Consider the following 12,497-nt stretch of genomic DNA (forward strand, 5'->3'; position numbering starts at 1 on the left):
GAAAATGATTACTGCGTCAGGCTGAAACTAGCAAAACACACTTGCGTCGTGCCTGGCACTGCATTGCACCGGGTGTATGATAGGCCCTGAGTGTGAAAGCAGCCTTAATGCAAATAGACTAGATGGAGCAAAACTGAAGACCTACAAAATCTATTTATACAATCTGCTCTTTATCTCCATCTTTACAGCTACGAAAATGATACAACTGATGCCACTATGACTATTCTGGACATTGGCATACCGACAGGATTTGATGTTGAAGAAAATGATCTTAAAGAGGTATTATGACAAATAAACTGATGCAGTGATGCCTCACATTTGTATAAAGAAAAGAGGAATCCACACATCTGCAGATAGGCCATAAAACATTTTGGTCGTCATGTATTGTGTTTTTTCATTTTTTTTTTTTTTTCATTTTCTTGCCCTCAGTTGTCCACGGGGAAGGAGAGATACATTCAGAAATATGAAAAGAATAAAGTGCTGTCAGAGCGAGGATCCCTCATCCTCTACTTGGATAAGGTATTTCAAACAACTTCTGTTGCCCGATGATGTCAAACACAGATTTTCTTTCTTTTAATTAGAAAACCATGTGTTTTGCTTAACATCACAGTATTGTTGAATTCTTGATTCTGATTGGCGGAGAGATGTTCTGTAGAGATTATCATTAACTGAGGCCATGTGGTTCCATGTAACTGCATATTCACCTGTGTGAACATTACAGACTACATATCAGAATCATATTTCACATGAAACTTTAACATGAAACTTCAATGTACAAATTGAAGATCTAGCCTATAACTTATGACTTTATGAAATTTACCTGTATTTTGTGTTCTATTAGAAAAAACGGTATACTGTCTTTTCAGTGTAATAGCATCTATACATTGTTAAATGAATGCAAGAAAGAGACCAATTGCAATCTATTGGCAAATATAATAATTATTCATATTACAATTTTTACGTATTATTTGTCGCTTGTGCAAATGTTGATGTGGTGTACAATATGACATTTAATACCAAGTAATTTGGATTTGTTTTTTTGTCTCATTAGGTTTCTCATAACGAGACAGAAAGACTTGCCTTCAGAATGCGCAAGATGGTTGATGTGGGTCTGCTTCAACCTGCTGCCGTCACAATATATGAATATTACTCACCAGGTGAGCTATTGCTATTGTCAGTGTTGGGCAAGCTACTTGGAAAATGTAGTGAGCTAAGCTAGCAGTTACTCCACATTAAAAGAAGCTTCACTACACTGAAGCTACCACCCTGGAAAATTTAGCAAGCTAAGCTACAGGAACATGGCAAAAGTAGTTCACTACATCTAAGCTATTTTTTTAAATTACATTTTTATATTGAACCAACTTCATTCCAAATCAATGGTATCTCAGTGATCAATAAAACTGTATGTAACCCTGGGATTTCTCCTCACAGTTAAATAAAAAAATATTTAGGACCCTTAATAATAATGTTTCTTGGGTACTGAATTCATAGTACTTTAAAATGTGTATATGGGTATCTACCCCTTTAAGAGCATCGTTTGTGTTATAGTTTGGTTGTAATTTACATGTGCAAAATGTGGGTTTTACCAACAAGTTAGTGTTTGTCCGTTATTCATTGGTGAATAATTGAATAAGCCCGCCTGATACGTAATGTGAAGTTTGATTGGTTCTTGAGAGTGGAGAGGGGAAAAAGAGAGAGGAAGAGAGGAGGCGACTGGTGTAGGTGTGTGTCGAAGCGCGCCGTTGTATGTGTGAGAGAATCGCGATTAATCCGAATAGGATTGGTTGATTTTTTTCTTTTCTTTGAGCAACGAAAAGTGTTGAATTAGTTTATTTAGCTTGTTTTGTTTTCGCAAGGTTCGCTGGCTGTAAGCTGAAAGCTGAGTTAACTTTCTGTTTGTCAGTACACTCCCACATAGCAACATTGTTTCGGGCCAGATCCGGCCCAGAGTCCTGCACGGGTCCGATTTGTAAATCCGCACCCGCCCGTACCCGCAGTGCTTCAAACCGCATCCGACCCGTTATCCGTCAACAGCACTAATTAAAATCCGCACCCGACCCAACCCGCTTAAAATAGAACCGACACCCGACCCGCACCCGAAATAAAATCAGTTTAGCCAATCACAATATAGACACAATTACAAAAATGTTTATTGCCAGGTCATACAGAAGTTATAACGACAATTAACACAAGGACAACTTCAGCCGAAACTGTCAAAAGGCCGGTACATGAAGAACATGGCTAACGTTACCACAAAACTGAGTAGCCTAACAGATGCGGCTACAACACTATATCTGCCACGCAATTTCGTCTAGCCTACATCTAACAATTTTGGGTTCAAACACGCCCTGCACACCACACATACTGAACAGTGTTAAATTTGAAAAATACTTTTCGATAGAACTTCTTGGTTTGTTACCACAGTTATCTGCGTGCTTCCTCGGGCGATGAAGTTCCACATGTGCGGCTATCCAACACGAAAATGTTTGCAGCAAAGCCTTTCACAATATTTTCTTCAGATAACTCCAAATTTCTCCCACACACTGGACTTGATTTTTGATGACGTGTTGTCGACTACTTTACAATCTCCACTATAGCTATTCTTTTCTTCAACTCCTCAGCAGCATCCATCTCGACGACTGCAAGCAGATCGCGCGCGCGGTTATGATGAATTTTTAAAAGTGAAAGTAGCCTAGGTAACGTTATAGATCCTGGGAGGGTGTGGCGCGTGGGCACAAATAAACTGATGTGGATTTTAAATTATTTTATCAACTTGGAATACAGGAATATTTTTGTAGATGTGTTCCTAAAAAATATGCATATATTTTTACGTTTGCATGTGATTGTTTTAAACCCGTGTTTAGACCCGTGTTTCCCCCGTGTCCGACCCGACCCGTACCCGTATCCGACACAGTGGGATATTTTTCACCCGTTTGAGCAAAATTCACCCGCGGGTACCCGAACCCGTGCAGGACTCTAATCCGGCCCACATCTGGCACTTGTGGAATGCGGATCTGGCCCACATGCAGCAAAGAATGACGGCCCTTGGGCAGACCGCTCCTGTTTGCCAGATCTGGGCCACAAAAGCAGGCCATAGCAATGCCACATGTCAGCCAAGAGCAAAGAAATAAACCAGAACTGGACCTTATCTGAGCCACAAAGTCTGTGTATATTAAATATGGAGTCATCTCAGCCTTAATAAGCCTGTTAACAAGCAGAATCTCTCTCTCTCTCTCTCTCTCTCTCTCTCTCTCTCTCTCTCTCTCTCTCTCTCTCTCTCTCTCTCTCTCTCTCTCTCTCTCTCTCTCTCTCTCTCTCTCTCTCTCTCTCTCTCTCTCTCTCTCTCTCTCTCTCTCTCTCTCACTCACTCACTCACTCACACACACACACACACACACACACACACACACACAGTCAGTCCTCTAAAAACATCTTACATGGTGTTTTTTTATTAAAACATTCGCAGATAGGAAACGCCAACGGTAAGCAACAAGAAGATAACCTTTTTCATTTAATACACCCTTAAATCGGTGTGACGCTCATGTAAGGATATACAATAGCGGTTATTCACAAACAATCACAACAATAAACAACAAAGTGCACTCACATGCTGCTTAATCAAAGCACGCAAGAAACAGTAAGAAGAACTATAATCACATTAAATCCTGACACGTCCAAACAGCTTCAGTTTCACACCACAGTCTATGTTATTTTTTTATTTTTTTATTTTTTTATTTGCCGTGTCTTTCAATTGCCCGAGACAGGTTGGCTAGATCGGTGAATCCTGTGGTAACCCAGGGATTATTCAGGGAGCAGGAATCTTTGTCAAATCTTTGTCAAATAGAAGACAGGGCCAGCAAAATAGCCGCTGCAGATGGGCGCTACCAGCTAGCCACTCAGTACGGACGTAATTCTCCTCATTGAAAGTCCGAAACCCTTTCTTCCTCTCAGTGCGGAGCATTCGTTTTGGTGTTGGCCTGCCATCGGATTTAATTCTGAGTTGCTGCTGTAGAGGCAGTTTAGTAAAAGATTTTTTTTATCAAATACTCCAAATCTCCACTCTCCATAATTACAATTAATAATTTTAGCTAACTAGCTAAACAAGATGTCAACACAAATCCACAAATCTTCCGCTATTTCATTAATTCATTAATTGACAATGATAACGTGATGTGATTGGCCTGATGCCAACAAGTTCATGGCTTCCCTTGACACTGTCCTGACCAATCACAGGGGAGCAGTGTCGTGACAATAGCGTCACCTGATTGGTTAATCATTCTTTTTTTTTTCTATCAAGGGATGCCAACTCAGCCTGGCCTCCTCACAGACACAGGGTGCAGTACCATGTTTTCAACGCTCATTCACCATGTCACTTTTATAGGGGCGCTGTTTTACACATCATAAAACGCTCAGTAATGAATGAAGAGAGACGATGAGGAGATGACGGAAGGATTACGTAAACTGTGAAAACAAAAGTGTTTATTAAATGACGATTATATTCTGAAAAAGTGAGGAAGCCTGGCTTCCCTTGGCCTCCGCAAGAAAACGCCACTGTCTATAACTCTGCGAAAATTCAGTCAAACAGGCAAACAGACCCACGGGCATAAAGCTTGAGATCGCATCTTTTAAATGAAGTAATTTATATAAAAAACAAATATTCTCAGCTTCTGTAATCTGTATAAAAAGAGAGCGACTCCAGTCGAGCTCATTACGAGATCATTCAAAAGTAATGTGACCACTCCCCGGAGAGCGCGTGCTATTCAAACGCAAATTCTGAGAACCATTTCAGTCTGTGAAACGCCCCCACATCAGCTGTAAACAAAGTGTTGCGAGTGAGACATAATATAGCCTACCTTATGGAGAAAAGATTCCTCAGAACAGTGCTGATATGAGGAGCAATATCTTCTGATATGAGGAGCAGATCCCGCTGAGGAGTGAGGTAGGCTGTTTTCTTTTCTCAATGTTGATGTGGAATAACGTTATGGAATAACGTTATGGAATAACGTTAGTGTAGGCCTATGTAAACCGCAAAAAGATGAATCGCATTTCTATAATATGACTCGCCTTTCTATGAGATGAATGAAGGGTACATATTTGTAAAGACTGTTTAGCCTAAATAGGAATTGCGCGTCTGTGTGTGAAAGAATAAACTGCTTTGCTATAGCCTACTGAGATGAGTAAAAATCGACTGGAATATGTTGAAATAAAATGTATTTGTATAAGCAACGTATTAAACTGCAAATTAGCATTTATATGCCCTAATATTTCATAAAAACAACGTTACAGTCAGGCGAAGTATGAAAGACAACATTTTGACTATTTGGGTACAGTTTTTAGGCTACTGTAGAATATACTGCCACATCAAAAAAGCTTTAGTTTAGCAATTTCTGCTCATATCTAACGTTATATATATATATATATATATATATAATAACTATTTTTGTCAAAAATAAAGTCATAGACTAAGATGTTAGATGTTCCAATGTTGGCTATATTCAAACTAATGAATACATATGATAAAATGTAGGCCTATAATTTATTTATTTATTTATTTTTTACAAAGAAAGAGTACACTTGACATATTGTTGAAATTGTAATTATTGTTGTAATTGTATTTTTTTTTTATAAAATAGCAAAACATATTTACAAGAGAGATGTAAGCGAAATCTTAAATGGTCAATATAAGTCTAAATACATCTTTTGTCCTTGCATTGTGGCTCAGTCAGTGTCACACCTGAATGAATGGCTCATTAGGCAGAGTCATTATGCAGAGTGTGTGGGACATTGTAATCTAAGGTGTAAACTACTCCTCCTTCACGCCCCCCCTCGCACATTGGCTTTCCAAGCAAAACCTGTTTTACACCATTTAAATCAATGTATTTTTTTTTTTTTGTGAACGATAAAGCAAGACTATTTTCACATCATTTTGAAGCTAGAACTCAAAGGGACAACATCCATTAGTCAAAAGTCTTGTGGACACATATTTAATATGTGTTTTGTGGTCTTAATTCAGCAACTTTCATTTTTATTTTTTCCAATAACCACCAAATTTTAGTTTTTAGTTTTTTCAATAACCATGCATAAACATTATTCTCTCAAAAATGAAAACATGTACATACACGTGGCTCACATATTATGGTAGCCCTGTTTGTGCTATATAAAAACAGCTGATTGTTAAAAAACAGTTGTAGTTCTTGTGTTTCTGCTCGTCTCTTTTTCTGTTCTCTTCTTTCTTTCAGTGATTCTGCTTGTTAACAGGCTTATTAAGGCTGAGATGACTCCATATTTAATATACACAGATTTTGTGGCTCAGATAAGGTCCAGTTCTGGTTTATTTCTTTGCTCTTGGCTGACATATGGCATTGCTATGGCCTGCTTGTGCCTCACATCTGGCAAACAGGAGTGGGCCACCCAAGGGCTGTTATTCTTTGCTGCATGTGGGCCAGATCCGCATTCCACAAGTGCCAGATGTGGGCCAGATCTGGCCCGAAACAATGTTGCTATGTGGGGGCTACTGCTCACGCGAAGCTCCTGCGTGAGTGAATGCACACATTGATCATGCACGCCGAACAATATTCGCGCACGCTGCGCCAGCTTCTTCTTTAGCTCCGACTTCGCGTGCAGCCGTGCACGAGCACGAAACCTCACAACACCCACCCCCTGTCGGTGATTGGTTGAAACACTATTTGTTTTGGTTTTGAGTGGTTGGTGAAACCAATTGTTTTTGTGTGCAGATCTCAGAGCCTAGGCTGTCTACAGAGACGCATTTTTTGACGGTATGCTTATGGGGCGGGCAGCTAGCGGATCGTTAGGAAAGATTAGATGAATGTGATCTTTTGTTTTTGGGCCTAAAATCACTGATACAACCTTTAACTTCAACGCTGCTTCAGTGTTCATTTTAACACCCTGTAGTGTGGACACATATGTACACTGAGGAGTGTTAATTTAACACTGGGGATTTTGCTGTGTAGGTGCGGCTTGGACACGTCGTCCGTCAAAAATAGACTAGGCGCCTATCTTTAGCGAAGCGATACCGCTTCTGGGACGCTTCTGAAACGTGCTGCGTCGTGGCTGTTATAAACACAAGCATTGAGAGTGTGCGCGATCAGCTCCGGTAGCCATGTCGCAGCCATAATGTGCCGCCGAAGTGTGCGGTGTAAAATTATGGCGTTCTGATCGGCTCTTTAATATAACTCGTCTCAATGAACTGCGTCTGCCAATTATTATTTTTTAATTATTATTATTTTAAATTGAACAAAGATTGAAGGGGACACTTGTATCACACACAAAAAAAATAGGATAAGGAACTCGAGGTAGAGCAAGGCAATAAAGTACATTTTCAAACAAGATACAGTAAGAGATAGTCTAATTCATTAAATCAATATCGTAATTCATAAAACATTTGAAGCAATAGAAGTTAAACATACAATACATGATTAAAAATAAATAGAAATAAATAACATGAAATCATCTTCAGGAAATCAGGAGGTCACATAATGAAACCATATACAGTGTATATATATATATATATATTGTAACATAAACGACTCTGGGTAAATGCGAATTAGCTCACGGATATAGGGAATTTTGGAAATATTAATAATCATAACTCATGGTCATAATTCATAAGTCGCATGTACATTTACTTTATCAATTATCGAGATTACCTTGTTCTGTAACTGGTCTGGTCATCAATCATTCGTCCAGCGAATAAATGTAAAATTTTCACAGTTAAGAAGGGGTATTTACAAACTCCAAGAAAGTTTTATCTTCTGGCCACGAACATCAAACTTTCTGAGTTTATTAATTAAAACTACTCAATGTAGTCTATAATATCGAGCTTGTAGCTTAATTAGATCTTTTGTTTCATTGACTTTATAAAAGCGGGTTTTCAAACACAGAGACAGTGAAAAGTATAAATGGATTTTAATAAATGCAAAACTAGAGAGATTATATGAGCTACAAATATAAACGTACGTAAAAATGCAAACAATAAAACAAACAAACATTTAACCAAACAAGAACATACATGATCAGAATGAATGAAATGAAATAAAGAAGGATATAGAGAGAAGGGAAAAGCTAGTAATTATTACATACAGAAACCTAAATTCACGAGACACCTGGAATCAGCTTTTAGACAGATAAATATACTTGCAAGTTTGTTCTCTGTTCGGGTGATGCTGAGAGGCACACTGTTAGACACTGTTGCCAGTAAGTTACTGTAATTAAGAGTTACAGTACCAAACCATATTTCAGTTTTGTGTAATACAGTGCATTACTGTAAAAACGAAGCTAATCAGTACAGTGCATTACTGTAAAAACGAAGCTAATCAGTACACTACTGTAATTATTTTTATTTGTACTAAATATAAATTAGATTTGATAATTTTGATATATGATACATTTTATTTTTATCCTACATAAGTACTACTTTCATACAAACCAATTAGACAAAGTTATCACAAAATACCATTTTTTTATTTAAAACATTTCATATATATCACAAAATAAACATGCCAATGCTGGAAATGATGTGTGAAATGTTTACACATTAATGGGTGAGTTTAGGGATAATGTTTTTTGTGTTAATTTTAACTCATTCATTGTGTTAATGATTTTAACAAAGTAAATATGTCAGAGAGGTTAACACAAAGATGTGTAAACGTGTTAAATTAACACATTATGTGCTGTCCTTCACTGCAAACATTTTTGAAAACATACATAAAACCATAAACAAAACATTAGCATTTGACTAAATGAATGTAGTCATTGGTTGTTTAGCTTATACAAGTATTATAATGAAATATCAACCATTACATTCATAAAACTGCAGAATATAAATACATTTTTAAGCATTCAAAAAGGAAATGTCCAACACAGGACAAAACACAGTTCTTTTCACAATACATGACACATAACCCCACCTTCAAAATAATTTCACTTATTTCCAAAAATTTGTTGGATTCATGTACACTGGAGGCCAAAATAAGTATTTAAGTGTCTTAATGTTTTTGAAAGAAGTCTCTTTGATGCTCAAGAAACATTTCTTATTATTATCAATGTCTGACTGTCTACTCCATCTTTTCTACAGCATAGGAGTAAAAGTCATCATCAAAATAATCTTTAAAAAGCCAACACAATGTTTTTGTCCACCTTTGTGAATAAATGAACTTCTCCAAAGATTGGTTCCTGTTCAGAACTTGATTGACAACATCAGAGTGTTCCCTGGTCTGCATGCGTGCCCACAAACACAAATGTACTCAGTCCTTCAGAGGAGATCCCGGTTCCAACACTATATGAGAGAGAGAGAGAGAGAAAGAGAGAGAGAGTATTAGTGTCACATTATTTTTAACCTCCTTTTTTGTTAATTGTTATTATTATTTTCACAAAAACTTAAGAATATATATTTGTAAACAGCTTTTGTCAATAAATAGCATACAAAAGAACTAAATAAAATTATGCCAGATTAAATTTTAATACTTACAAATCCTAAATTCTGTCCAAAAATGCTGAGATCCATAGAAAGAACGACTGAAATCGATGATTTTAGCCCATTTCAGCTTGTCTGCAGTGAAGGAGTACCTGTTTGAGACAAATACACAGTAAGATACATGCAAGAAATCACTGTGTGATGATCGTTCTCCTTCCTACAGTAGTTAACCCACCTGTGTGCTGATATTAGGACCTTCCTAGTCAGGTGGAACTGCAATGGTAGAGTCTTCTGGCTAATAAAATATCAAAATAATGCAAAAATATAAACGTAAGTTGTTTAGAATGCTAGATTTTGTATGAATGAATTAGTGAGAGTTTTACTGCAGTGCTTACCTGGATACATTTAATCTGGTGAGACTGAACAAAGACAATGGTCCATCTTCTGATTGGTTCATTTGCTGTCTAATAAAGTTAGACATAATGCAAAGGTCACTTATTTGATATAAAGTTAGCCAATTTTATAGAGATTTTATAAGATATTGTAAGATATTGTAAGCTACTTAGTCTGCACCAGTGGCTCAAAAGCAATTTTCACATAGCGTATTGCTAATCATTTCAGCAAATTTATCTCAAAATATATCACAAATGGGCTGGCCTACCTCTGGAATCTTGCTGGAAGTCACTGGCGCGAATTGGCGCTTTGTTGCAGTTGCCTTTAAACACAAAAATGGAAGTAAATATTAAATTCCATAAAAAAAAAAAGTATAATATGGTATAGTTTGCAAACTAATGCTAAAACTATAAAGGTTCTCATCAGTAGGCCAACATTAAGCTATAAACAGAATTTCACATTAGTTTATTCACATTTATTGTTAATGTAAACGCGTTGCTCGTTGGCATATTTTAACTCGACAATTCAATAATCTAACAAAGTGTGTAAAATGAAACGTTAGCTCAGTTTACCATGGTAAAGTTCGTTACCGCCATGCTGACGACGAGTAACGTTAGGCTAACGTTAACGTTATAACATACACTGTTAGACTTTTCAAGGGTTTTTTACAGTAACTTACTGGCAACACTGTTGCCAGTAAGTTACTGTAATTAAGAGTTACAGTACCAAACCCTATTTCAGTTTTGTGTAATACAGTGCATTACTGTAAAAACGAAGCTAATCAGTACAGTGCATTACTGTAAAAACGAAGCTAATCAGTACACTACTGTAATTATTTTTATTTGTACTAAATATAAATTAGATTTGATAATTTTGATATATGATTAATTTTATTTTTATCCTACATAAGTACTACTTTCATACAAACCAATTAGACAAAGTTATCACAAAATACCATTTTTTTATTTAAAACATTTCATATATATCACAAAATAAACATGCCAATGCTGGAAATGATGTGTGAAATTTTTACACATTAATGGGTGAGTTTAGGGATAATGTTTTTTGTGTTAATTTTAACTCATTCATTGTGTTAATGATTTTAACAAAGTAAATATGTCAGAGAGGTTAACACAAAGATGTGTAAACGTGTTAAATTAACACATTATGTGCTGTCCTTCACTGCACACATTTTTGAAAACATACATAAAACCATAAACAAAACATTAGCATTTGACTAAATGAATGTAGTCATTGGTTGTTTAGCTTATACAAGTATTATAATGAAATATCAACCATTACATTCATAAAACTGCAGAATATAAATACATTTTTAAGCATTCAAAAAGGAAATGTCCAACACAGGACAAAACACAGTTCTTTTCACAATACATGACACATAACCCCACCTTCAAAATAATTTCACTTATTTCCAAAAATTTGTTGGATTCATGTACACTGGAGGCCAAAATAAGTATTTAAGTGTCTTAATGTTTTTGAAAGAAGTCTCTTTGATGCTCAAGAAACATTTCTTATTATTATCAATGTCTGACTGTCTACTCCATCTTTTCTACAGCATAGGAGTAAAAGTCATCATCAAAATAATCTTTAAAAAGCCAACACAATGTTTTTGTCCACCTTTGTGAATAAATGAACTTCTCCAAAGATTGGTTCCTGTTCAGAACTTGATTGACAACATCAGAGTGTTCCCTGGTCTGCATGCGTGCCCACAAACACAAATGTACTCAGTCCTTCAGAGGAGATCCCGGTTCCAACACTATATGAGAGAGAGAGAGAGAGAGAGAGAGAGAGAGAGAGAGAGAGAGAATATTAGTGTCACATTATTTTTAACCTCCTTTTTTTGTTAATTTTTATTATTATTTTCACAAAAACTTAAGAATATATATTTGTAAACAGCTTTTGTCAATAAATAGCATACAAAAGAACTAAATAAAATTATGCCAGATTAAATTTTAATACTTACAAATCCTAAATTCTGTCCAAAAATGCTGAGATCCATAGAAAGAACGACTGAAATCGATGATTTTAGCCCATTTCAGCTTGTCTGCAGTGAAGGAGTACCTGTTTGAGACAAATACACAGTAAGATACATGCAAGAAATCACTGTGTGATGATCGTTCTCCTTCCTACAGTAGTTAACCCACCTGTGCGCTGATATTAGGACCTTCCTAGTCAGGTGGGACTGCAATGGTAGAGTCTTCTGGCTAATAAAATATCAAAATAATGCAAAAATATAAACTTAAGTTGTTTAGAATGCTAGATTTTGTATGAATGAATTAGTGAGAGTTTTACTGCAGTGCTTACCTGGATACATTTAATCTGGTGAGACTGAACAAAGACAATGGTCCATCTTCTGATTGGTTCATTTGCTGTCTAATAAAGTTAGACATAAGGCAAGGGTCACTTATTTGATATAAAGTTAGCCAATTTTATAGAGATTTTATAAGATATTGTAAGATATTGTAAGCTACTTAGTCTGCACCAGTGGCTCAAAAGCAATTTTCACATAGCGTATTGCTAATCATTTCAGCAAATTTATCTCAAAATATATCACAAATGGGCTGGCCCAGAGTCATAGAGAGAGAGAGTTGCGACACTCCCATAGACCTCCGTTGTAAATAATGGCGGCGCTTTTAACCGCCTACTTCCG

The 12,497-nt window shown here is 36.4% G+C and overlaps 1 protein-coding gene and 2 long non-coding RNA genes across 10 annotated transcripts in view; 1 reads left to right on the forward strand and 2 right to left on the reverse strand.

Annotated features, from left to right (window-relative positions):
• Positions 1-12,497, forward strand: part of LOC309493628 (complement C3-like) — a 528,795-nt gene that overhangs the window by 422,201 nt on the left and 94,097 nt on the right. For 7 of the 8 annotated variants that reach the window (XM_082162768.1, XM_082162766.1, XM_082162771.1 and 4 more), the window contains 3 exons: positions 189-279; positions 430-519; positions 1,052-1,157. In XM_082162768.1, the coding sequence (XP_082018894.1) occupies positions 189-279; positions 430-519; positions 1,052-1,157 (287 nt within the window). Of the gene's footprint in view, positions 1-188; positions 280-429; positions 520-1,051; positions 1,158-12,497 lie in introns of those variants that run through there. The other variant, XR_014204025.1, reaches the window with a different exon arrangement.
• On the reverse strand, positions 9,667-10,173 carry LOC309493950. Its single transcript, XR_014204127.1, has 3 exons — positions 10,095-10,173; positions 9,829-9,897; positions 9,667-9,728 (listed from the first exon to the last, which is right to left on the reverse strand). It is a non-coding gene; the product is annotated as an uncharacterized lncRNA (long non-coding RNA).
• LOC309493928 lies at positions 10,768-12,222 on the reverse strand. The gene is made up of 4 exons (XR_014204104.1): positions 12,152-12,222; positions 11,992-12,051; positions 11,811-11,908; positions 10,768-11,603 (listed from the first exon to the last, which is right to left on the reverse strand). It is a non-coding gene; the product is annotated as an uncharacterized lncRNA (long non-coding RNA).

Source organism: Leuciscus leuciscus (assembly GCF_965113295.1).
Source record: "Leuciscus leuciscus genome assembly, chromosome: 3".
In the NCBI taxonomy this organism is placed as follows: domain Eukaryota; kingdom Metazoa; phylum Chordata; class Actinopteri; order Cypriniformes; family Leuciscidae; genus Leuciscus; species Leuciscus leuciscus.